General features: G+C 45.7%; 1 protein-coding gene across 4 annotated transcripts; it reads left to right on the forward strand.

The window, feature by feature from the left end:
• The first annotated feature begins 68 nt into the window (after window positions 1–68).
• TCAF2 (TRPM8 channel associated factor 2) lies at window positions 69–22,863 on the forward strand. Of its 4 annotated transcripts, none has more exons than XM_030040250.2 (9): window positions 69–650; window positions 8,677–8,797; window positions 9,616–10,249; window positions 12,596–13,566; window positions 15,562–15,656; window positions 16,678–16,891; window positions 17,750–17,989; window positions 19,838–20,175; window positions 21,618–22,863. In XM_030040250.2, the coding sequence occupies exons 3-9, from the start codon at window positions 9,633–9,635 to the stop codon at window positions 21,861–21,863; spliced, it is 2,721 nt and encodes a 906-aa protein (XP_029896110.1). In that variant the 5' UTR covers window positions 69–650; window positions 8,677–8,797; window positions 9,616–9,632; the 3' UTR covers window positions 21,864–22,863. The 4 variants fall into 4 exon arrangements, with proteins under 4 accessions (XP_029896110.1, XP_029896112.1, XP_029896111.1 ...); XM_030040251.2 differs by lacking the exon at window positions 69–650 and adding an exon at window positions 4,573–4,722; XM_030040252.2 differs by lacking the exon at window positions 8,677–8,797.
• Window positions 22,864–24,868: the final 2,005 nt, after the last annotated feature.

A 24,868-nucleotide genomic window follows, 5' to 3' on the forward strand; every position in this document is an offset into this window, starting at 1 on the left:
CCAGGGGCCGGGGTGAAAGTGCGCGTCGCCCCGGGGAGGGGGCGGAGAGGCCGCGGCTGGCGGGGCGGGAGGGGGAAGGCAGGCGCCTGGCGGCATTACGCGGCCGGGGGGGGGAGCTGAGGAGGAGGAGGAAGAGTTTATTCAGGAGAGGAGGGAGGGCGCGCTTTTACAGCGCTGGGCGCCCGGGGCAGGTGCGCCCACCTCTCGCAGGTGGAGCAGGGGGGCCCGGCCCGGCGGCGAGAAGGAGCCGTTGCGCCCTGCCCTACCCTGCCCTGCCTTCCCTGACTTGCCTTCCCCTGCCCTGCCCTGCCTTGGAACAGTTTTACTCGTAAGCTGCACTTAGAGTAAAACTAACCCTCCTGCCACCTCAGTATTTGCAGTCCCTTGCAGATGCGTGGGCTTCTTTTCTTTTTGCCCGCTACGCGTTTGTGGACGATTACAGGAAAGGTCGTAGAAACAGGCGGGAAGCAACGTGCCGGCAGCGAGCGTGCAGCCTGGGGAGCTCAGGTATCCCTTGGGGTGCCGGGCTGGGGATCCTGCTAGAAAACCACGTGCTTGAAAACGGTTTGTTACCCTGGACCAGGAAAAGTGAAGACATACGTAGGGCGCAGAGTGTAAGCTCTGCGGCTTGCCCGTCCGTATCCATCGGGGTAAGTAACACCGTTTTGTGCCTTGGCCTGCTGCTGGAGTATTGGGGGATGCATCAATAAAAAGAGATGCTCCCTCTGAATATTAAGAGCATTAGTGCAAGTGTAGAGGAATTAGCAGACCACGTTCTGGGCTTACTTGGCACCTGTACAAATCTCATGGGCTGTATGCTACTTTTGGCCAAATCATTTGCAACTTCCAGTGATGTAGAATCAGACCAGGACCTTGTCCATCATTTCAGGCATAAATAACTAAAGCAAAAGTGTTAAAACTCATTCAACCTGCCACTGCAACCCGTTAACACCGGCTCCCCGGGCCACCTCACACAGCTTTGCGCGCTCCCTGTGTCAGGCGGCACCTTCCCCACCCTTCCTGGACTTTACTTTCCCCTCTCCTCCCACTTTCCACAGGCGCTGGGCAGGCGGGCTGCCACACGACAGCCCTGCCTGCCTGCCTGCAGCAGTCACTCCTCCGCACCGTTGTCTCCAAAAATGAGCTGGGGCTGCGCAAACCGTGGCTGTATTGTGCACATCCCTTGAGCAGCTGAGGAAAGGACAGATGCCTGCTTGTTGTGCGCCTTCTGCTTTTGCATCTTCAGCCTGATGTTTGATCCTTCAGGAACAAAACCTGTCACTGAAGGTGACAGGAAAGAGGCTCACAGGCTGGTGTTCAGTGTTCCAGAGTTGCTTTTCCAAACTACATTGCCATCTCAGGGCACAGGCCCATGCAATGCAGGCCTCTAAGTTCAGAAGGGATCCCTGGAAAGGCTGCAGAGAGTTTGGCAGCAGTATGTGGGATTGCTCTCTGAGTATGCATGTTGCATCTGTCCTGACTCTGCGTGCAACCCGGAGTTGTTCTGTGCCAGTATAAAGCTGCATCTGTGCACAGTGCACAGTGACTCCAGCAGCCTTAGGTTGGCTGTGCCAATGCCAAAGGAAAGTAGCAGCAAAAGAGCTTAAATAAAGAACCTGTAGTTACTTTAGCAGGTGGGTGTAAACTGCAAAATCTACAGGTTTACCCTGAAAAAGAGCATGCTTTTCAACCCCAAGTGAACATACGCTTTAGTGCACTTTCAAACTGAGTAAGTAGGAGGAAGGTGGAGAGGGAAAGATACAGTTGTGGTTTCTGGGTGCATTTGGTCTAGAAGCTTCTAGCTGCTATCAGTCTGCAGTTTAACAGGGATGAGTTATTTGGTGGCAGATGAAATCTGTAGGAGGTACAAAGCTGGTTCTGTGCGTAGACCGTGGGCCTTGATACACTGAGGAACACGGAGGGAAGCATCTAAGTTGGTACTCATCCAGCAGGTCTAGCAGGTCTTGTTAGGGGAGGCACTGGTAAAACATGGGAGATACTTCTTCATCTGTCCCCTGACTAATGAGTCTGTATGGTACTGAATTTACATTCTCCAGTCAGCACTAACACACAAGTTCTCTGCACTCCCAATTCATCTGGTCTGACCTCTCTTTTCACCTAGACTTTCTAATAATAAACCAACTATTTGTTGGTTTAAAGTAAGTTTTTGCTGGTCATTTGCCTTATGTTTGACAATGAAGTTTCTGTTTTGGACTAGTACTTTTTCAGCTGTATGTTGTATACTTCATAATGTAGCATTTAAAAATTGCAGTATGTGGAAATGGTGCCAAATTAGCTACAACTGCCAAACATGCTAGTACCAAGTTTAGGAAAGTGATAAATAGTCAAAAGGAGAGGAGATCTTTTGGTGGAGATCTTTTACAGGTGTTAGATATCTCATATATTTTCAGCCATTCCCTTCTTTTCAACATAGCAGTGCAAACTCTTACATAAGTAATTTAGACCCAGTACTGTGGGCTATGTCCCTTAGTAACTTTCCAAAGACTGCTTACGTATTTTTTAAGGGCCTCTCTTAGGGTGCAACAGACAAAAGCTGAAAGTGGGCTGTATGTGAAGGGCTTTATGGAAAAACAGGCAGAGATAGTAGAAAAAAGGTAGTGAGTGTTTTAGGTGATGTTAATGCCATAATGCGTTCGCCAGGGTATGTATGGGTGGAAGGCAGGTCAGAATAGTCTACCCTGTCATTTAGGCCTTGTTTTAAGCCTCTTTTAAGGCATGTTTATAGTACCACAGCATTGGAAAGGAGCCTTTGTCTCATGTCAGGCCTGTTTTCAGAACATACACGGTACAGACGATTTTGAAACTAAAGACAGTAACTAAGCAAGGTGGGGGGAATACAAAAGAAAGATTTCAGAACTTGATGGGTATGCTTAGGAGAGGTGAAAATGAAAAATTTGCCAATAGCTTGCAGGCAAAGACAAGTGAGATGATTGCCTAAAACAGCAGAGAATAGCCTGGGCAGTAAAATGTCCTAAAAAACAACTAATTGCAGCAAGAGTCTGGAACAGCCTCCCAGAACATGAAGCTTATCTAAAGCTATGCTGCAACGTGCTAGATTTATGAATAGGTTTATATAAAGGCTTGCTAGAGATAACAAGGTTTGGACATAAAACATGAAAGATGGTGTGGGGCAGCACAGCTCAGCTGTAGCTTTATCGGCAGGCCCTGCACAGGCAAGGGCAGGACTCGAGGTGGCCTACCCCATCGAGAAGGAAGGACCTTTGGGTGCTGTCAAAGGGTCGACTTCCCGGGTATGTCATGGCTCGAGTCACTGTACTGTGTAGGTTGACCAAAGCCCCACCATGACAGGCTGTGGCCTGGAGGTTCACTTGCCCGGTTGTGTGGATCAAGCTGGCACCGCAGCCTCACAGGAACTGGGGATAAGAAGAAGTGAGGAATGCAGGTCTGTGCAAGCTCAAAGATGACAATATGAGGTAACAGCAAACAGAATAACCAAGAAGGGAACGACCCTGAATATTCATTTGTGATTGGAACACAAACTGAACCCAAGCTTATCATGAGCACTGGGTTCACACTTGATTGGGTTCAAAGGGCCGAGCGTGGGGCGTAAGAAAGGAATGAAGACAGAAGCCGCACACTCTGCGTCGACTTGGACTCACTGGCGGCTGGCAGGCGGACCGACAGCCCAGCCATCGGCAGGGACCCTGACGCCAACTGCCAGGGAAGACACGATTCGACCCAGCGTGGCTCGAGTGTGGTAAGGACATTCCTGTGGAAACTAATATCAGAGGCATAGCTCATAGGACATGGGCGAGAGCGATAATTTGTGCACCCATGTTCTTTGAAATAAGGCCTCAGAACATCGATTGACTGTAAATATCTATTTAGCTGCAGTAACGAAGAACTAAGTAAACTTGTTACTTTTTTTACTTGGTGTACATTTCTTCTGAGGAATTGCTTGGTTAGTCTCAGAATCCGAAAGAAACTCCAGATGCTACTCTGTTGGTGTGTCACACTTATACTGAGTTGGAAAAGAATATGATTTAAGAGATCAGGCATAGCTTGTAATACTTCTGCTTGTTACAAAATATAATGGTGCATGATAAGGAGGAAGCAATGTTCTGTTTATGTGAATTGCACATTTTTTTGTTGCAATAAGTGGTGCTACCCTTGAAGTCCACAGTAGGGCACAAACCTTCATCAGTCTAACCGTACGCCGTTAGTGTGACATATCTGTGATAGGCCATTAAGGATGCCAGCCACTGCACACCACCGGAGTTACACCTTGCCCGTTGTTCATTCTCAGCTTCAGTGAGCTGTCCCAGTATCCCTGCTTTCCCTTGTTCCCCGGCAGTATATAGCAAAACAAGTCGTGTGCTGTCCTTTTAGTTTAGAAGGGATACAGTTGTTGTTTTTCCTTATCCTTTACCACATCACTGCAGACTATAGTAGATTGGCATGGCCCACATGCAAAGAGCATTGGACCTCTTTTCTGTTCCTTTTCAAATGAAAACAGTGGTGATACACTCATCCCCTGCTTTAAAACCTAGCAACATTTAACGGGAAATGATCTGAGCTGTTATATAGCAGACATGCAAATGTGACTCAACCCCTCCAGCGGGGGATTGGAAAAGGGCTCTGTATCTGCAGTTCCGGGAGATTTCTGAGCTGCTCTGCTCCTTGTTCACCAACAGATGTCAACACTTCTCTAAAGCTACAGGCCGTAGGACTGGCATTTAGGCAAGTTCTCATTTTTTTTAAATTATTTTCTAGTAAGGTTATGATTCCTTCTCCTGTGCTTCTGCACATTACTTCCTGTTATCTGATCATTTCATTTATGTGATATGTGCTGTCCTTTTTAGATCACAGATGTAGAATTCTAAAAAGACTGAACAGCACTTTTTTGTGTAGACGTCTCTTCTGATTCAGTGTATCCCTGTCTTTACTGATCGTAGCCCATCGGCCTGCTTTCAGTTCATAGGAAGTTAGTAAAATTCATTTTAAGATGTTAATTACCTTTCCAAATGCAAAATTATTGTAAAATACCCAGACAGATGTCATCAGTTGCTTTCATTTTGTTCTTTCCTTGCCTTATCTTTAAAAGCAATTAAGATTGCTGGACAGATGTGTGTGTAGACAGTCAGGTTTTCTATTGCTTTGCGTCCTTTTAGCCGGCGACTGTACCCTAAAGCGTGCATGTTAACACTACCAGAAAGGATGGGCAACTCCTGTTTTTTTCCTTAAAACACAGCAGCATTTTACTAGGCTTGGAAATTGTAGTGTTTTGTAATCTACTGTTGTAAAGTGCCATATGAAAATAACACCAATAACAGTAATTACAGGTGGCAATTGCCTGGTTGATTCTGCTGTACTTTTACTAAAAAATTTATTTTTTTTTATAGTTTTTATCAGTTTTCAATCTGTTTTCTAAAAACTAAACACTGTAATTGTAAAAAAAAAATAAATACAGTAACTTCCTTTGGTAATTGCTTTCTTGACCTAATTTTAGAGTTGTCATTAATTTACAACCTAATCTACTTCTTTGGCTCTATTTTCCTTTGATGTATTTAGCTTTTTTTTTTTTTACTTTTGTTATGTAACATTAGAGAGGCTTTTTTTGATGTATTTGTTTCTAACTTTGTCTTTTCCATGCAAGCTTTCTTGCTTGGCTGCCTCCCACCTCTCCATCCCACTTCTCCAGCTGCATCAGGGGAAGTTCAGCTTGGACATAAGGAAGAAGTTCTTCACTGAGAGGGTGGTCGGGCACTGAACAGCCTCCCCAGGGAAGCGGTCACGGCACCAAGCCTGTCAGAGTTCAAGGAGCATCTGGACGACGCTTTTAGTCATATGGCTTAGTTTTAGGTAGTCCTGCGAGTAGTAGGGAGTTGGACTTGATGATCCTTATGTGTCCCTTCCAACTTGAGATATTCTACGATTCTATGATCTCCAGTAGGTGCCTTCTTTTACCATAGTTTTGAGCAGTTCTTTATGAAAGGTTGTTGTCCAAGTTTAAGTGTTGTATTCTCTTTTGCACGCAAACCATTGTACCTGAATTTATTGCTTCATCTCACCACCCTTCTTGCACATTGCTTGATCTTTACATTTCATGGCTTACTGCTTTAGCCTATCCCACTGGTGGCTTCATGGTGCTTATGCATTCACAGGTGTTGAAAAGGGTGGTGAAGCATGCAGAACACACCTGAGATATTCAGTCCTGAGAGTCGTCGTTTCCATCTTCAGGTTAACACAAATTTGAGCCCATTCTCAAGTGGTCCAGCTTCAGAGTTATCCTGGATGCTGTACATATGTGAACACACAGTGGCTAAGACTGAGTTCCTCATGCTCCAGCAGGGCAGAGCCTGAGCACATTACTCCCCTAACATCAGCCCAGGTTCTCGCTTGTATGCTCAAGCCAGCTCTAGAGCCCTCTTACTCTTGCAGTGCAGACACTGCCTTTCTTTAGAAGAATATGGCATAGAACTTTGACATACACTTGCAGGTTTTATGTATGTTAAATTTGCATTTGTGCTACACAGCACACGAGTCATAGAATCACATAATCATAGAATGGTTTGGGTTGGAAGGGCCTTTCAATGATCACCTAGTCCAACCCTCTTGCCCTTCTGGGACATCTTGCAGTAGGTCAGGTTACTCAAAGCCCCGTCCAACCTGACTTTGAACACTTCCACTGATGGGGCATCCGCAGCTTCTCTGGGTAACCCGTTCTGGTGTCTCACCACCCCCATCATAAAAAATTTCTTTCTTATATCCAATCTAAATCTACCCTCTTCCAGTTTAAAACCTTGGTGGTGAACAGATATAATGAATGTAAGTACTTTTGTCTCTTCAGCAAATGCTGAATGTCAGCATTCCTCTCCTTGCTCAATTTGTTGATAAACATGTTAAGAAGCAAGAGCACACCGATTCTTTGCAGCATGCTTGGTGCTTGGTTGCTGTGCAGACAGCTAGCCTGTAAATCTGAAAGAGAGGAAAGACTGGAAAACCCAAGAGTCCCCCCTATTTAGGAAGAGCAGCCAAATCCCTAGGAATTGGGTCTCTCTTGCTCACTTGGGCTGCCTGTGTTCTTAAGAAGTGATCCACTCCAGTGACTGTCCTGTGCCTTTTGTCCTGTTCCTCTCACATATTGCACAATCCCATACTTTTTACTCATGGAGATCCTCACAGGCTTTACAGGGACCTTAAAGACTCACCCCAAAGTGACTGAGCACTTGACACATGAAGTCTGTTCCCTTATTCTGGCAGCACGGGATGCTGCCAGGGAAAGGGCCTTTAGAGCCCCCCCAGGTCATCTGTCTCCCAGAGATACTCTTCCTGAGTGGACCAAGGGGTATTCCTTCCTTTGTAGTCCCTTTTGCTGGGGTGGGATGGCTCCTGGACAGCAGATGATGGAATCTTAAGTCTGCATTTAATGAAGCCTCAATACCTTCCCATCGCGTTTTTGTCCCTTTTCCAGAGACAGAAGAAAGGCTAGGAGAGAATTGGTCGTGTGGCAGGATTTATAAATATATGCTTCAATACCTACTCTCAATATCCTCGGCTCTGCAGGGAGTGGGAACTGTCTGGTGGTGAGAGGTGGAAGGGACAGGAGGGAGGACAAGGAATCGAGAGTCTTTGACTCGTTCGAGACACTGTCATGGAGGATTTGCACTACATGTTAAGAAGGGAGGCAGCTGGGAGCCAAGATCTTCCCCTTCCCTCTGTGTATGCCCAGATCTAGTAGTTGTTTCCTCCTAATTGACATGACAGACATACAGCTCAGTCTTCTGCAGCTTCCTGCGATTCTTGTTAGACATGGGTGTTTCTGTCCCTGCTGTGACTTCTCCCTTCTCTCTCTAGAAAGAGGAGTTGGCCTCTAGTTGTTTCTGCTCTGGGTCTAATGATTATACTTCCTTCTTTCTCTCCACACTGAAATGGTTAATACAATGGAAACTGAGAAATTGTGATTACATAGAAGTTGTACCACAGTCAGTGTGTCAGTATAGGTACAATAGTATCAAATCCACAGAAGCCACCAGAAAAAACCTTTAGTATTTTCCCAAGCTGTGTTACTACTTTGTTGCACAATTCCTGGTAAAACAACCTAAACCACTTAGACCTCGTATTTGCCTTTAAATGTAAGGTTTATTCAAACCCAGGGAAACAAAGCTGGAATTCAGACTAAGCCAGCAAACAAACAATTGCACTACTGGGCAATGTAGTTTTTATTCTATGTTAATCAGCAGCTTTGACTCATAAATTGTATGTAGGACAACAGTGGGATCTCATGAGAGTTTGGGTGAAAAACAGGAGCTTCCAGGCATGTCCAGAGGATAAGCAATGGGAGTGATACTGTCATTCTTGATCAGGTTGCTGTTTCTGAGCACCCTGGGGCTTGTGACAAATCCAAATCAAGGATGCTGCTTCTCCAGGATTTCTCCATTTTCCTGTGTTTGCATGCCAAGGATTTCCTTTCAGGGTAGCCAAACACAAAATGCTTGTGAAGACCAGAGAACACCGCTGCAGTGTTGGCACGGGATGCTGCCAGCGAAGGGCCAGGCCCGCCCCGGAGCAGCTCCTTCCCTTGCCGTAGGCATTGTGCTCCAAGTCAGCCTTGTGAATCCTGAATGACAGGAACTGGGTGGGACTGGGTCATATTCTCTACCTCAAAACCTTACAACCTTACTGTTTGCACAGTCACAGCCACCCCAGCTCGGCAGAAGATAATTTTGGTGAAGAGCTAAGCCAAACTTTCAAACTGAAGGAGCCTAAATACAGCACGTGTCACCCATTGACCTCAAAGGGCTTGGCAATCGAGGTCAGTACCACTCTCCTTACTTTATAGATGGGAAAACGGGTGAAACAAAGCTACAGAAAAGGGAAGTGATTTCCTGGAGATCACGCGGCAGTTTGGATCAGGGAACTAGGGCATGAATATCCTGTGCCCAGACCTGCTCTCCTAGGTACTGTGTGACTTTGACAGTTATTCCAGGGGAGCTGGTTGTCTCCATCACTTTGGCTGACACTTCTCCCCCTCACAGCACCTCCTAATACTAAGCAAGGGCTTATAGTGCCTAAACAGAGGTAGAAGAGTACAACTTTGGAATACCATCTTGCAGCAACTGTGTGTAGCTCTGTACATACCCAATTAGGAACTAAAATGTGAACTGCATGTTTGAATTATGCCGTGTGCTGTGTTGATGACGTCTTTTCATTTTCTGGCTATTTCCATGTAAACCTCTCCCAGGCAAGTTCCTAGTAGACTTCCTGGAGCCTCTGGCACTCTCCCTCCCCAAATAAATTGTTAATGAGAAAGTGAATACTTCTATATCCGTGTTCTCCTCTATGATGCAAACCAGAATTTGTTGAAACAGCCACTTTCTTTTCCTCCATCATCTTGGTATACTTGCCACTTCTGTTTAAATGGTAAATAGTGTGATAACAAAGCCAAACAAGCAAACAACAAAAAAATCCCAAATCCCTGAAAAAGTTGTGTCCACAAAGCTGCTTCCCATAAATGATTCCCGTTTGTTTGGAGCTCCTACTAGACAACAAAGAAATGACTCCACAGGGTTGTTACAGCTGTTCTTTACAGCTGAGCCACACTGTAATGAATGTTGGTCTTCTCTCCACCAGATAGGAGTGACCTGAAGATGAAACCCTCTGCCACCTATGAGCTGTTAGTGGACGGTATTGGGCCATGGGACTTCACTGGCAGTTTTGTTCCTTGTGAGCTGCTACTTGTTGGAGAGGATGCCTACCCTATACTTGTGAGCTCTAAGAAGCAGGTTCTGATCGCCGTTTCACAGTATGGGAAGGGCCGGATGGTCGTTGTTTCCCATGAGGGAATCTTGAAGGACTCCAAGTTTTCCCAGTTCCTCAGAAATGCTGTGGAGTGGCTCAAGCCTTCCCCCGAGGCCCTGGTTGGGGTCCATCCTCATTTGGATTACCTCTCCCAGCTGCTGCTCCAGGCTGGCACCAAAGTACAGGCTGGGGCAGAGCTGAGCCGCTCCCTGGGGGTGTACTGTATGGACGCCTATGACAGCACGCAGGCGAAAGACCTGGTTGGCTTTGTAAAGGGGGGTGGAGGGCTGCTCATTGGAGGCCAAGCCTGGTACTGGGCTAGTCGACATGGCAAAGAGAAGGTGCTGTTTGAATTCCCTGGGAACCAGGTGACCAGCGTGGCTGGCGTGTACTTCACAGGAAACGCAGTGGAGAAAGGCATCTTCAAAGTCTCCAAGAAAATTCCTAAGATCCCATTAATTGTCCCGTGAGTATCTCAGTTGCTCTCTATTTAAACAACTGATCAGGCTGTGCAGGTGAGGTGTTTATAGAAGAGTCGTGAGGTTAGAGATGAGGATGATGGTGAATGCTGGTTCTTTAATAGCCAGGATGGGATGCAATTGTTGTCTTCCAATTTAAGGGGGACCTTCCTGCTGTTTACAGTCGGAAAGAATGGTGTCTTTGCTTCCAGGGCAGCTGGGCCAGGCCCGGGGAATTCATTCAAGGGGAAGGAAATGAGGGGACCCATCTTTTAGAGCAGTCTGCCTGACCAAGCGTGCCTGAGTGCAACACACAGCAACATGGGGGCAGGAGGAGGAACTCGTCTCCCTCTCCTCACACGTGTGTACATTCAGAACAACCTTCCCACAGTTCAAAACCAGGCTGGAGATGGAGCACCAGGCCAGCCCTCTGGGCCAGGCTGTGGCTGGCAGCTGCTAAACCTGTTTGGCCTGTTACTTGCAGAAACTCATCTTCTGCAAGTGAAACCCTGGGGCTGGTGCAGAGCTGAGGAGGCGGGCTGGGTGCCAGCTCCCTTCTCAGCTTCTGACACAGGCTGTGGGCAGGAAATCTCCATGCTCCCAGTTTGTTTGGGATTCCAGCCTGGCCCTTTGGGTCCTGGAGCAGCAGGTGTAAAACTCAGGGCTGTTGTGGCTCGTATCTCACAGCCGACCAGGCAGCGGAGTCCTGGGCATTGCTCTGCTGTCTTCCTCTACCTCCCCTTGCCAGTGGGTGTGCCAGGCTGTGCCTCCCGCCACTCTCTGCTGAGTTACACAAGGCGAAATGGGTTCTCTGAGGAGCGTGACTGCTGCTGCGCTTCCTCTATGTGGCAGCTTCATTTCACTGCGGTGAAAGCTGCAACAATTACAATAAAATTCCCTGCAAGTCTTTTCCTTGCACTCTTTTCCTTGTGGATATACAATACTAAATTTCTAGTATTTTCAAACAAATAATTGGATTTGATACTTTCTGGATGCTTAATTTGTTTCTCAATAAAGGTAGTAGAAAGCTCTGCTGTTGAATTCAGTGAATTGCTTAGGACACAGCTAACAAATGAAGTTACTTAATTAAAATTTGACGATTGATTACTGTTCCCACCTGCATTGCGCAGGCATGTTCCCACCGCCTCATGCACAGTGCATGGAAGAGGGAGAGGGGGGGAGAATTCAGCAGAGAAAAATTACATAGCAATTATCAAGAATTTAAATGGTAACTAACGGTGAATGACACCTTGTTTAGGGTGCTTTTGTGGTGGTTTTGATTGGATCCAGAGCCACAGAGAAATTTAGATACCTAATTTCTGTGCAACAGAACAGTTCCATGCATCTGGTCCTTCCTGCTGGCTTTGCTTAACCCACAGAGAATTAGACTGCAGTCCAAGGCAGGTGCTGTGCCATATGCCTGGCATATACTCTGTGTGACAAAGGGTCTCAGTAAAGTAATAACCAAAGAAGAGCTGCAGATTTCATTCCTGTCCTATGGGCGTGCAGAAGGACAGCATCATTTCTTCTTGAGTTGGCTGCAATGGCCATGTAACAACAGATTCTTTCCAGGTGTTGGGGGAAAACCGTGTTTGGCAGAACCAGGAGAAAGTGTCAAAAAGGCAAATGAGAGTAATTCAACGTGTCTTTCTCCACAGTGACATATAGGAGCTATATGGAAATAGCAGAGATAAGAGGGCCTTGCGCAGTATAATCTCTTTATATTGTGGTGACCAGCTAGTGGTAATGTGAGGACTATGTGTTAGGGCCTTGATTTAACTTCAAGTCACTCATTATTTGTCTAGCTGTGCGTCTGCCTGTCCATCTAGCCCATCTGGCCTAGCTATCCGTCCTTCAGTTCTCAGCAGTGGCAGAGGCTGGGAGAGAAGACACAGAGAAATCTTTTGGTCTTTCCTAGTTGATAATGACTCAGGTGGGGTAAATGGAGAAAAGTTTCTGTTACAGGAGATGTGCCAATGCCCACATCATTTGCAGTTTAAACCTGCAGTTTAAAAAATACGAAAGGCCGTCTGATTTTTGAGTTTCTGCAATGTATTTAGATTTTCAAGCTGCTCTTCAAAGTCAGAGGCCTAGAAACTTCCTTTTGACCTCTTCTTTCTCTCCTTTTTTAAAATGAGTGCTGAGATTCTTACAGATTTGCTTGGCTGCAAAAACTGAGGCTTTAAAAGGAGAAAAATGAGGTATTGATGGATTTTTTTTTTTTTTAAATGAAAGAACTGACAACGTGATGTACTAGTATGAGGGAGGAAGAAGAGAGGCAGGGGTGGACAAGGTGGCCTTTTGTGTAAAGGATCTGGGACGGGGGCTAACCTGGACCTCTCTTGGTTCTGCAGGCACCAGGCCAACCTCAGCCTTGATGCCGAGTGTCTCCTGCGTGGTGTGTCGGAGCTGGATTTGGTGACGGGGGGCGCGCCCTCCATCTTGCTGGTGCACGGTGTACTCTCCTTCCCGCTCTGCCTGGACAGCTCGCACCGCTGCCTCTTAGCTGCGGCGCGCTACGGCCAAGGCCGTGTTGTGGTGGCCACCCACGAGAGCCAGCTGTTCTCCCCAAAGCTGGCCAGATTCCTGCTCAACGCTGTCCGCTGGCTGGATGCTGGGAGAAAGGGGCTGGTGGGTGTGGATGCCAGCCTGAAGAAACTGTGCAGCCTCCTCCCTCAGGAAGAGGTGAAGTCGCAGGTGTCGCAGCTGACGGGCGACATCAGCGTGTACTGCTGCTCTTCGTACAGCGACAGAGAGGCCGAGAGGGTTCACGCTTTCGTGGCGGAGGGAGGTGGCCTACTGATGGGAGGCCAGGCCTGGTATTGGGCTTCCCAGAACCGCGGCAAAGCTGCTGTGGCACAATATCCTGGCAACAAAATCCTGAACCGCTTTGGGCTGAGCATCCTGGGGCAGAGCGTCCAGGCAGCTAAGCTCCCGGCCGTGGGGTCAGAGGAGCACTACCACTTCCGCAGGGCGCTCGCTCTTTTCAACGGGCACGTAGACAAGCGTGAGGAGCTCAAGGGCCCCTTGAAGGACTGGCTGCGAAGGCTGGCGCAAGACTGCGCTGCCTTTCTGCACATCCCAGCCCACGACTGCCCTGCGTATGCCTCGCTCCACCGCATCCTGACCAAAGTGCTTCAGAGAAGTGGGATCCCGCAGGTCAGCAGGCACTGCCCCGTCAAGAGCAACTCCAAAGAGGCAGTCCTCCTCTGCATGGCGACCGAGCTGTCCCTCACCATGACGGACAGTGCAGCCCTAGTGCAGAAGTCTGCTGCTGGGGTCTGTGCCCTCCCCATCACTGTGGAAATTGATGGCACAAACCCAGGTGAGGAGCGTATCTCCCTTCCTCCTGAGGCATCCTGTCGCTGGGTCGGTGGGGTGCCCGTCCTCGGTGTGCATGTGTCTGCGTATGTCTGAACACGGGCACGGATGTGCAGTTTCACTGTGGGCTTGCGAGGAGGCTGAGCTCTGTGTAGTGGCAGATGGGCACCTTTTGCGGCCAGCCCTGATTTCAGCGCTCTGAAACACCCCGTGAAAGTCCTGCTTCCTCGCTGTTGGCGCACAGGCGCTTGGCGGAGAAGAACCACCTAACAGAGGTGCCTCAGGGTACTTGCACAGCACGATGGCTTTGGCAAGAAAGCTTCCTTGAGAAACCCTGGGCGCTACACTGCACGTTGTCGTTGCCGTAGTTGTGCTGATACAGCCCTCTATGGGGCCATCCTACAAAGAGGTAGGAGTTAGGAGCAAAAGGTTTATTTTTTATCTAGATAATTTCAGCCTGAGTTATAGCACAGTCTCACAACTTGTTGTGTCAGCACAGTTGATGGAGCGAAGGTCTGGTTTTGGGGGTGAAAACAAGAGGCTGGAAGCATGGTGGGAACTTCTTGGGCTGACACCACCACTGAAGCCAAGGTATTTGGTCATTACACCATGAATGGTTTGTCTAGGCTTAGGCCTTGTATCTGTACAAGCTTGCTGAGATTCCTGCTCACAGCTGATATGTTTAAACTCTAGGTTAGATTCCACTAGTCAGGGATTGTTCCCTGGACAGATTCATCTTGATTTTTTTGTATTAGAATATGACTGACAGGAGTTGTTTCGAAACTGTTGTAATGAGGTAAAGGAGGCTGTTCTGGAGTGGCAATGTCTGAGAGCAGAGGATGTGCAGGGAGAAAACTTGTAGAATAACTGCTCACTGGTTTTAACACTAATGAGTCAGGACGAAAGGGGAAAATCGTTAGGGATGGCTGAACTGAATGCATTGGATCGAACACGGTATTTTGTTTGACCAGAAATATTCAGAATTTGTGTCATTTCACATAAACAAAAAAGAGAAATGCTAGCAAACCCTGAACACCATTTCAAAACTGCCTTTGGTGCAAATTTAGCAAAACTGAGATGAATTGGTGAAACACTGTGATATGGTCTAATTTGAATTTTTCCTTGGATGAGGTTTTGCTTGACAAAACTGGTCCCGCATTTTTGGAGGACAGGAAAAGTTGTAAGTTGGATTCTTTATGACAGTTCAGCTCTTTTTAGGACTTTTGCTGTTTCTGTTGAACTATGCTTGAGTAAACTTTATGTCAGAACTAGGGAGCAGATTTTGCATGATCAGTACAGTGGAGATGAATCAGTTTTGCACTGTGTATCACAAGTGTTTACAGAGATCTAGGCAGAGGAGACTTGCATTCCATGGGAAGACTGTCTAGAAACATACTGAATTGTAGTGGTATGGTGGGATACCCATCTTACAGTTACACCTAGACTAGGACAGTCCTTTTAGGCTTTCCTGTAACTTCAGTCAGCTAGAAATGGGAATTCCTGTGGGCCCCAGCTTGTGCTGGACCAGTCAGTAAGGTAAAATGTGATGTCACTGTCAGTCTGTTATTTAGGAAATGTTTTATGACCATTACAACTTCAACTCTGTTTAATACCACCACAGTATGCACCTCTTATGAGGACTTCAGGGTAAGAGGATCCGAGTGGAGGAGGTGTTGAGGTTTTGGTTTCTTTTTTTTTTTCTTCTTATTTTTAAAAGATACTAGTAAACACATTTAAGCTTGGCATTTCCAGAAGTTCAAATTTGGGTGGAGTTGCTTGCTTGCTAATGGTATGATGATCTTGTTCACACTGCTACCCTATTGCTTTAAAACTGTATTTCTGACAGGTTGGGTAAAACGTGAGACAGTTCTGTGTGTGTAGAGCAAGGGAAAAGAAAAGGATGGAAGATTCTTCTGTTGCAGCTTGAAATTTCCAGAATCTGTAACATCAGGCCAAAGAAGTGCTTGACTGTTTAGGACTCTCTTCTCTTACCTTTTAGGTAAGACAGCCTGGAGGAGTACAGGACTTTACCTCCCTGAAGGGCACACAGCAGTTATAACATTTCCTTGCCTGGTGGTCAGTGCTGGTCTGAAGGTAAGCTGTGTCTAGTTTGGCTTCTGTTTACACCGATGTATTTGTCAGATGAGCACTCAAAAATAGCACGGAGAAGGGTTTTCTCCTTACTGGTTTTGCTGCCTTTTCAGTCCTTTCCTACTGCTGCCACCCTGTGGCACTTTCAAAGCATTGTCATAATTTTTCGCCTTGTCTCCCACTCTCTTCTGTTGCATTCCTAGTATTTCTGTGTGCTAGCGGGATAACTGAGTGTTGCTGCTGCCTGAAGGCAGCTGTATTTGTTTTTTTATCGTGCAAAGAGAACTGGTCAAGGTGATTTTCAGGCCCAAGATAAGTACTTGGACCCTTCTATGCACCAAACTTGGTTCTGTTTCTCCAGATCTCTCATAAGGTACTTTCACAGCACTGTCACTATTGCTCATGTAGATGTACCCAGATCAGTTGTAAACTAGTTACTTGGGATCCTGTTGTCTGCAAAGTACGAAGCAAATGAATGCTTACCTGCTTGGATGGTTTTTGCAGTGAGCTCCCTGCAGCTGAAATGTAAAGTTAACTAACTCAGGTGTTTCTGTCTGATCCTGCAGCCACATGCTGTCTGTTTTACTGTATGAGGACCAAGGAAGAGGCACAATAAAAGGAGCCAGAAGTGATCACATCTCTCCGGCTTATATGTTATAGGATGTGACTTTGATGCTGGTGAGGGTGAAGGAATGATCAATGCAAGTACAGTGCAGTGAAAAAAGTCACTGCAGTACCCTGAACTGCTGGTGAAGGATGTAGCTGAGGCAGTAATAATGAGAGTATAGCTGTTAGACTGTCTAAGACAGGGATAGCACTGAACTTCACCAGCTTTTTTCACTGTATTTACTGCTTCTGGTCATCACACGCCGAAAACTTGAACTAGGCTGGAGTCAGAAGGCTGCTTCTGTGTGCGTGCCCTGCAGGGACAGTGCTGCAGCAGACAGCTCAGGGTGTTGTGGTCGGTCTTCCACGTCACACTTGGAGCCCTTTGACCAGCTGTTCCTACCCTTCTGTTTGCCAGGTGCAGATTGGGTGTCACACGGATGACCTCTCTCACGCCACAGAGCTGAAACGGGCCCCAGTGGTAATACGTACCTGTGATATCGCCTGCCAGAAACAGTCTATTTCCTGCCTCTGGGGTGGCCTCATTTATGTTGTAGTACCAGCAAGGAGCGACCTGGGGAAAGTGCCCATCACGGTGGAAGGGGCAGTCAGAGCTCCTTTCTTCAGGCTTGGTAGGTTTGTTTATCTTGGTGCCTTTCTCCTTACTGCGGCTCACAGATGCTGCTATCCCTGTGACTGAAAAGAAGGATGGTCCTGTGCTTAGGAACGTCTTAGAAATGCCTGGGTTTAGGAATACCCAGATTTAGTTTCCTTGTTTTGTTGTCCTCTGAGATTCTGGGTAAGTCACTTAGTCACTCTGTGCTTGTTACGTGGCAGGAGGTAGGTGAAGGACCTGTCACAAAATGGGCAGGGTTTGTCCAAACCAACATTTCTTGGAGGTTGGAGTTGTCATTTCTGATGGAAACCATTGTGTTGGAGGGAGACAGAGTGACCTCTGCCACGACAAAGCTTGCCCTGCACTCTGCTTGCTTTACTGTGTCCCCATATGGCCATCTCCAGTTCCTACAGTAAATCTTTGCTGAATTTTCCATGTTTCTGTCAGTTTCTCTTCTCTTCCTGTATGCAATTTCTTCTTGCTCTTCTGTCAAACTAAACCAAACTAGGGTTGTTACACAAAACAGCACATCTCCGCTGGAGAGGAAGAAATGAGACTGTCAAGAGACACTGGAGAGACCTGATGCTTCTTGTTCTCAGATGGAAAACGGGGATCTGTTCTTGCTATGCTACGACTCTGGTATATGCCAGTCCTTTTCTGTCTGTTTCCCATCCATTAAAGAGCCTGAGGAGACTTCCTAAGCGCAGGATGATGCTTAACTAGTTAATAGCCACCACCCCCAGTCATGCAACTACCACACATACTGTTTTCCAAGAGAATTTCATGACTGTGGTCTCTTTCTCCAGCTTGACCTCTGGGAGCATGCTCAAAAGTCAGAGCTGTGCTTAACCGATCTTCTGTGTTGTTGATGTAGGGGAGACCTGTGAAAGCCAGTGGAAGGCCTGTATCCGGCACTACCCTGCTCCCTGGGCAGAACTGGCTGTTGAGAATCTCATCCTGACGGTGCCGTCTGACAGCATCCGCCACATGGAGAACCCACGGCCGCTGCTGACCCTGTGGAATGAGATCATGGTGGCAATAAGCAAATTGGCAGCCATACCAACAAAATTCCCAAGGCCAGAGAGGATTGTAACAGATGTCCAGATCTCATGTGGTAGGTACATTGCCATATGGCCTTGTCAAGCGCTAAGAGATAAGTGGCCTCTAGCAGCAATGTCTATTCCTTCAAGGTTATTTTGCTAAAACCAGACTGGGAACATATGTAAGGTGTTAAATGACTGCAACCCTTGCATAATTGTGAGCTACTCCATCAGGACAGAAATGTGGTAAGGAAGGGCTTAAAAAAATGTATTGACCCTTTCGGATGCCTCCCTTACCTCAAAACTGGTGTTGTCTCACTCAGCTGTTCTTCTGCCTGGGTGTATTGAGAGGCAGAGCTGCTGACTGCAGTGGCTTTGACTCATGTAGTTACTCATTCTCCCTCCTGAATGCACTGCAGAGCCAGTACATCTGGGAGACAGCGACCTGATTTCTATTTTTTCCCTGCCTCAGCCACAGGACTGTTCTCATGCATTCAGTGACAATTGTTAAACCTGTGTGTACCCACCAGCTGGAGATGGCCTCCACAAAGGTTATTGTGGGCAAGGCTTAGTTGTGTGTCTGAGATGATAGCAATGGAGAAGTAGAACTGGTATCACTGTCGAAGCTCATGAGTGTGTAGTTTTGCAGCTGATGCTCCCCCACCTCCTCTTTTCCAGTTGTGAACTGAGTGCATTTGATCTAGAGTCAAATTATATGGTAAATGTGGAACTTTGCAATACAAGTTTTGTTCAGTTGTTTTTCAAAATAGACTGGTTAAATTCTTTATCCCACAATGAGACAAGGGCTTGGCATAAACCCTGATGTCCTAACCCTTTGCTAAGCCACATGGAAAGAATTTGTTGCACATCTTGGGAGTGTTAAATTCTGCTATCCTGAGCAAATGCCAGTTAAAAAGATCATAATCTGCAGACATAAAATTCCCTTCTGTTTTGGGTGGACTAAATGGTTTCACTCACATTTCTGGACGTGAACTTTTTGGGTGCCAGTGGCTGCTAAATGCATGTATTCCTCTTATTAAAAAAGAGGGAGCTCAAGATCTTAAATAGTTCCTGCAGGAAGGGAGTTGCCATTCACGTTCCCCAACTTAGGTAGTCTACAAGCTTAGTGTTCAGTCAAAGCCAGCTGTGTAGGCTCCCTTTGTAGTGAGTGTAAAGGGCTGCTTATCCCCTGCTACAATAGCTGTTTGAGTTCAGGGACGTGACTCTTGTATGAAGTTTTGGGAATCTTCAAGAAGAAGGACAAATTAGGGATGAAGACACCAAGTAGGCATAAGTAAAATCCCTTGCAGTGCAATATTCTTGCCTAGCGTGATGCTGGGAAGTTGTTTATAGAATAGGTATCCTGTGAGTTTAAGAACAGGCTTAAGCACGACAAGCTTTGCAGCCCTTAAGCATGACAATCTATGACTTCCATGTGTCTCATCCACACTGCTGACCACTGGAGTGCAGACCTGCAGTATCCACACTCTACCTATGAAGACTCAAGCTCTGCCAGGGTGCTGAATCACATTGTTGCATGGTTGAGTTGGCATCAACTGTGCTCAGTTTGTGAGAGTTCAGGTGTATTCTGGGCAATAGTCAGGCTTTTTCCCTCATCCTAAAATCTCAACCTCAGTCCAACCATGAGTGTATGCTATGTATAAAAAGGGAAGGCAGTCGAAACTGTGCTTGACTGATAGTTCAGTACTACCTTTATGCTGCTTATTTGACTATTTGTTAGGGTGAAACTTACAGTATTTCCTTATCTCACAAAGGGAAAAATTTGTCATTCATGGTAATACAATGTGGTTTCTGAGATGGAGGAAAGGCACTAAAGAAATGAAAAAAAATACAGTCATTTATGTCTAAAAGGCACTGGGGTGAATACTTACGATGTGCGTTGGTACCTGTCTTTCCTGCAGGCTGGATGCATGCTGGCTATCCCATCATGGGCCACCTAGATTCAGTGAAGGAGATGTTAGACACGAAGCACATGCAAACTACTGGTCTTTGGGGTCCTGTCCATGAGCTGGGACACAATCAACAGCAGCAAGCATGGGAGTTTCCCCCTCATACCACAGAGGCCACCTGCAACCTCTGGTCTGTCTATGTTCATGAGAATGTGCTGGGGATCCCCAGGCATCAGGCCCATCAGGCACTTAGGTCACAGTGTCGGGCGGAAAGGATAAGAGAGTATCTGAAGAAAGGCGCTCAACTAAAGGACTGGGTGGTGTGGACTGCTCTGGAGACATACCTGCAGGTAACTGAGAAAAGCGGGTGTATTAGTGCAGTCAGTGAAGCCTGTGTCAGAAGGATGTCTGCAGCTTGGTGACTCTAGCTGTCATGCCTTGTAAGTGTTTGCTTACAATTTGGGTTCATCTTCAGTCCAGAAAGCACCTGAGGGGTGTACAGACAGAGCGTCTAATGCTGATGTCTCCTGAAAACCTTCCTTTGCCAGACTTGGGTTTAGCCGCTCGGGGAGAGAGCTTAGTGCAATATACTAATCTTTCTCCCTAGGAGAGAAACAGGAAACAGCTTCTTGTTATACAGCATGGGAAAAGGATGATCAAACTTGGGCACAGCTCTTTAATCTGCTGCAGATTTCCTGTGGGACATTGGGCTAGATCGCAAACGAAGCCTTGGCATTGTAAAGTGTCATTGTAAAGGAAACAGACAGTTTTCACTGTAGACATGTTGTGACAAGGAATTGGGAAGTGTCTGGGATGGATACTTGAGCTCAGGGTCCAGGAGATGCTCCTGCATTCTACAGTTTAGACATAACCTAACATGGTGTGGAGCCTCCTCTGGTATAAGCTGGCTTACTGCTTTTGACCTGGCACAAGAGCAGACCCCTTCGTCTTCCACTCAGCCTCCTCATGGCTCTCCAACCTCCTCACAAAAAGTTACTGCCTAGTCCGTAGCTAGTCTCAGCTCCAGAGTTTCCATATCAATAGGGGATTATCAAAGGTAGATAACCTGCCTGTTTGCTCTGTCTAATGTAGAAGTGCTGTCTCCTGCTTAGCTGTTCCAGCATGATGGAGGATTTGTGGAATGCAATTTAGTGTCAATCTGTTTAGTATCAGAAAGTGACATGCAGGTCATGGCTTGGTAAAGAACTGTGGACATTGAGTAGACATTCTGCATCCTGTCATGCTGTTGTTCCAAGTCAGCTCTTCATATTAACCTCATCTTGAGCAACAATGTGGGTTTTCCTTCCCTCTTTAAACTCATTACTCATGCAACAGCAGTTTTTCTATCTGAATCCCTTTTGTTTTTATTCCCAGCCAAAGCATGCCCTGCTCACAATCTCTCTTTCCTGTTTTCTGATTACTCCTTGTTCTCCTGCACTCTTTCTGTCTAGGTTTTCTGTCCGTGTCCTCTTTGATGCTTTTTCACTGCACAAGAAGCTTTCCTCTGCCCAAAACAGCAGCTTCTATAGTAGTTCGCTGACATTTCTGGCTGCTCCCAATGCATCTTTCATCTCTGTTTTGAAAGGCCAGTGTAATGGGAAGGTGTATTTTTCTGTACTCTAGTGCTGTAAGTTATGCTTTGAAGCCTGAAAGTTGGATGCCTTCATCTAATTTGACATTCATTCTAAAAGACACTGCAGAAACCTATGGAATTTTCTATTGCTTGTAACACAGGAATAATGCCAGTGAAATGAGAACTTCATTGTTTTTACACTATATTCTTCTCCATCAGTTGCAGGAAGGGTTTGGTTGGGACCCCTTCATCCACCTCTTCTCTGACTACCAGAAAATGTCCACCACCCCAAAAGACAACCCTTCTAAGATGAACTTGTGGGCACAGAAGTTTTCTCAGCAGGTGAACAAGAACTTGGCTCCATTTTTTACAGCCTGGGGATGGCCTATCAAGAAAGAACTGTCTGTGGAACTGTCCTCTTTACCCAGCTGGGAACAGGACCCAATGAGATCCTATAGACCATGAAGGAAAAATACCTAAACCTTGATTTTCATACTAGCTATGGCCTATCTTTTTCTCTTTGTGTGCTGCATGATAGCTCACCCGGTGCTTAGCTTTACACCAAATTCTTTAGCTTCTTGCTGTCAATGGAGGTCAACCCCAATAGAAATTCAACAGAAACTTGGGTGCATATCAGCAACCATCTAAGCAATCTTCTGAAGGGTTAAATAACAAATGAGCTTTGTTCTGGGTTCTTTGCCTCAGGAGGAATGTAATTCTGAGTCAATTTGGTTCCTGCAGAACCTTTCTCTGATGAAATGGAAGTTTTCAGGGTGGAGCAGTCACTGGAGTGGTCTCAAGGACGATACCAATAGAATATGGATCTTTAAAGCAAATAGTAGCCTCCATAATGTTGTATTCTTCAGTTATATTCTCAGTAACAGGAGATTTTCACTATGGTTTTGGTTACCCTAAAATCCCTAATTTTTAATCGCTGTGAGTATGCAGAACTTCCACACCTACTATCATGAAAGTGACCTTACAATGCTTATATACAGCTTATATAATACATAGCTGATATTGAAATGCTGTAGATTTCTTCCTACGTTGTATTACTGTGTGACCCAGCTTTATGCGAGTAAGTCAGTTATAAGTTGTAGCTGTCACTCTTACCACAGCCTGACAGCAAGATACATGCCATGCAAGATGGGAGAGTGGAAACAAAGAGGTGACTTGATTGTAGTCAGTAATGGTTTAACTCATCAAAGTCATCAAAGGTTAAAAAATAGGTGCTGACATGATAGCATGAGGGAGCAGAGAGGAGGAAGACAGCAAACAGTTCATCAAGAGAGAGGACCAGCCTTTTCAAAGGAGCAACAGAAGTTAATGTTTCTCCCACCTCATTCATAATTGCTTGGCTATTATGCGGGCTGGCAAGCATGTTAATGCTTAGCCTAATAGCATACCAGTCCCAACCCATTCCTTGTGTATCAGCGATAAATAAAACAATCATTGTGGACTTGCAGGTTGTGTATGTGGTCCTACTTTCATGTCTCTATGCCCAGTTAAAAAAGCCTAAATAGAAGTGACCCAAAGATTTGTTACAGCAGCTTTACATTTTTGTTCTGGCTCAGATGTGGTTCTGATTTCCCTGTGATTCAGTGGCCTAATACTTTGCTTTGTCTTTGAAACTTTCCTTCCATTCTTGTTCACTACTAGTATGAGTTGTTCTTCCAATAAAATAAATGCAGAGGCTAATCATAACTTAGTGTTTCAGTACTGGTTTGGTCCTGGTTTGGAGATTCAGAAGAAAATTTACATCGTATAAATATTTAGATCTGACCCTACCTACAAAGCGGATTTCACCCTTAATGAGTTTATGAATAAAAGTTGAGTTCATGTCCATTAAAAAAAATGCTCAAAATATTATCAGATCTGTTACCTACGTATGGCAGGATCTATTCTTTTTTTCATGAATGGCACAACAAAATGGATCTTGAAATATTTTAGAGAAAAAAAAAGAGAAAGGAAAAGGTGATGGGTTGGATTCCGAGCTAGGATGGATTCGTCCAACCATAGGGATTCCAATGGAGAAGCTACAATTTACACCAGCTCTAAATGCAGCCTGAAATATTTAGGCATACATAGTAAAAAAATTCAAAATTGGACTAACTCAAATTAATGTCACCCTCAGAATGATGTCTGTTCTCCTCCATAAAATAAATTAAAAAAAAAAACCAATGTAGCATAAATCAGAGAAAAGATTGGCACATTGCAGGACTGAATTCTGCATTTGCTTATCCACTAGTTATGGTGCATGCTGGAGTAGCCCATCAAAGCAGAAAGGCCAAACTGAGATTGTAGCAATAAGACAAGAAAATGTTAGCACAGAGACAGACTGCAGAATAACACATGAAACATTTAATAATTTCTGTGAAAATATAGTTCAAGCAGTAGTCACACAGCAATTCAGCATGCAGCCTGAGAAAATCCTAGGACATGCCTGAGACCGACCTGAGCAGGAGCTGAAGTGGAAAAAAGTAAAATAGATTAGGAGGCCACATTGACCTTAGGAAAAATAAAACCAGAAATAGAGGATTTTTGTGCTGTGATAAATTAAGAATGAATGGGTTCACTGGTGAGGTTTTCAAATTACTCATAGACTTACTGGCTTCATTTTTACAGTCAGCTTGCTTTTAGTGGAAAGTTGCCTGCTATTGCTATATACTCCCTTCTGCTAGTAGGGACCTGGAAGCCCAGCAAAGATCTGACAAAGACTTTCCTTTTATTACCAGGCTAAGGGTGATTTCACTAATAGGTGAAGAGTCAGATTTGCAAAGGTTGCCAAGACACTTGGAGAAACACACAGAGGCACAATACCTCTTCAAGAGCAAAAGTGAAATAAAATCCCGATGACTGTCAATTTTTTTGAGTACTTTTTATGTATAAGCTTTCTGGCTAGCAGCAAATTATTTTCAAAGATGGCTTTTCCTTTTGTTGGTAGTAAAGAACTCAGGTGGTATTGAAGGAGCTGCTGACTTAATAACAGTTTCTGCTCATTTTGATTTCTCAAAATTCAGTTAGACAGCTAGAGAAATTTGTGCTACTTGTATTGATTATTTTAGCCTTTGATTCTCCGGCAGCAACTTCGGGAAATAATCCACAAATCAAGCATAGCTAAAATGGGATTCATCTGCCCTGGTTTGGCGTCCAAAAGTTAGCCATCTCAACCTGAGCTGCCCACCCAAGGCTCCCTTTAGTGCCAATGCAGAGAAACAGGCACCTGCGGAGGGTAGTTCATCCTGTAAGACCGCGCAGAGGATTTGCCCTTTGGAGGTCTCTGTTTCTCTTTAAGGTAGGTTAGATGAATCATCACCTTAACATGAAAGAAAGTTAACTCTGCAGTATGGCAGTGACGTACATGATTTTTTGGACCACTTTCCTCAGGTGTTCAGTGCTATGTACACCTGTTTGGGGGACTTGAAGACTCTTCCCACTCAATCTTGCATAGTATAACCATGCCAATAATA

This window comes from Aquila chrysaetos, chromosome 17 (genome assembly GCF_900496995.4).
Source record: "Aquila chrysaetos chrysaetos chromosome 17, bAquChr1.4, whole genome shotgun sequence".
Taxonomy (NCBI): domain Eukaryota; kingdom Metazoa; phylum Chordata; class Aves; order Accipitriformes; family Accipitridae; genus Aquila; species Aquila chrysaetos.

What these genes read in the sequence shown, in the direction of transcription:
- TCAF2 (XM_030040250.2), top strand. Translation starts at nt 9,633, where the DNA reads ATGAAACCCTCTGCCACCTATGAGCTGTTAGTGGACGGTATTGGGCCA. An exon ending in TGGTCAGTGCTGGTCTGAAG is followed by an intron (nt 15,657 to 16,677) that starts GTAAGCTGTGTC and finishes TCTGTTTGCCAG; the next exon opens with GTGCAGATTGGGTGTCACAC. An exon ending in AGATGTCCAGATCTCATGTG is followed by an intron (nt 17,990 to 19,837) that starts GTAGGTACATTG and finishes TCTTTCCTGCAG; the next exon opens with GCTGGATGCATGCTGGCTAT.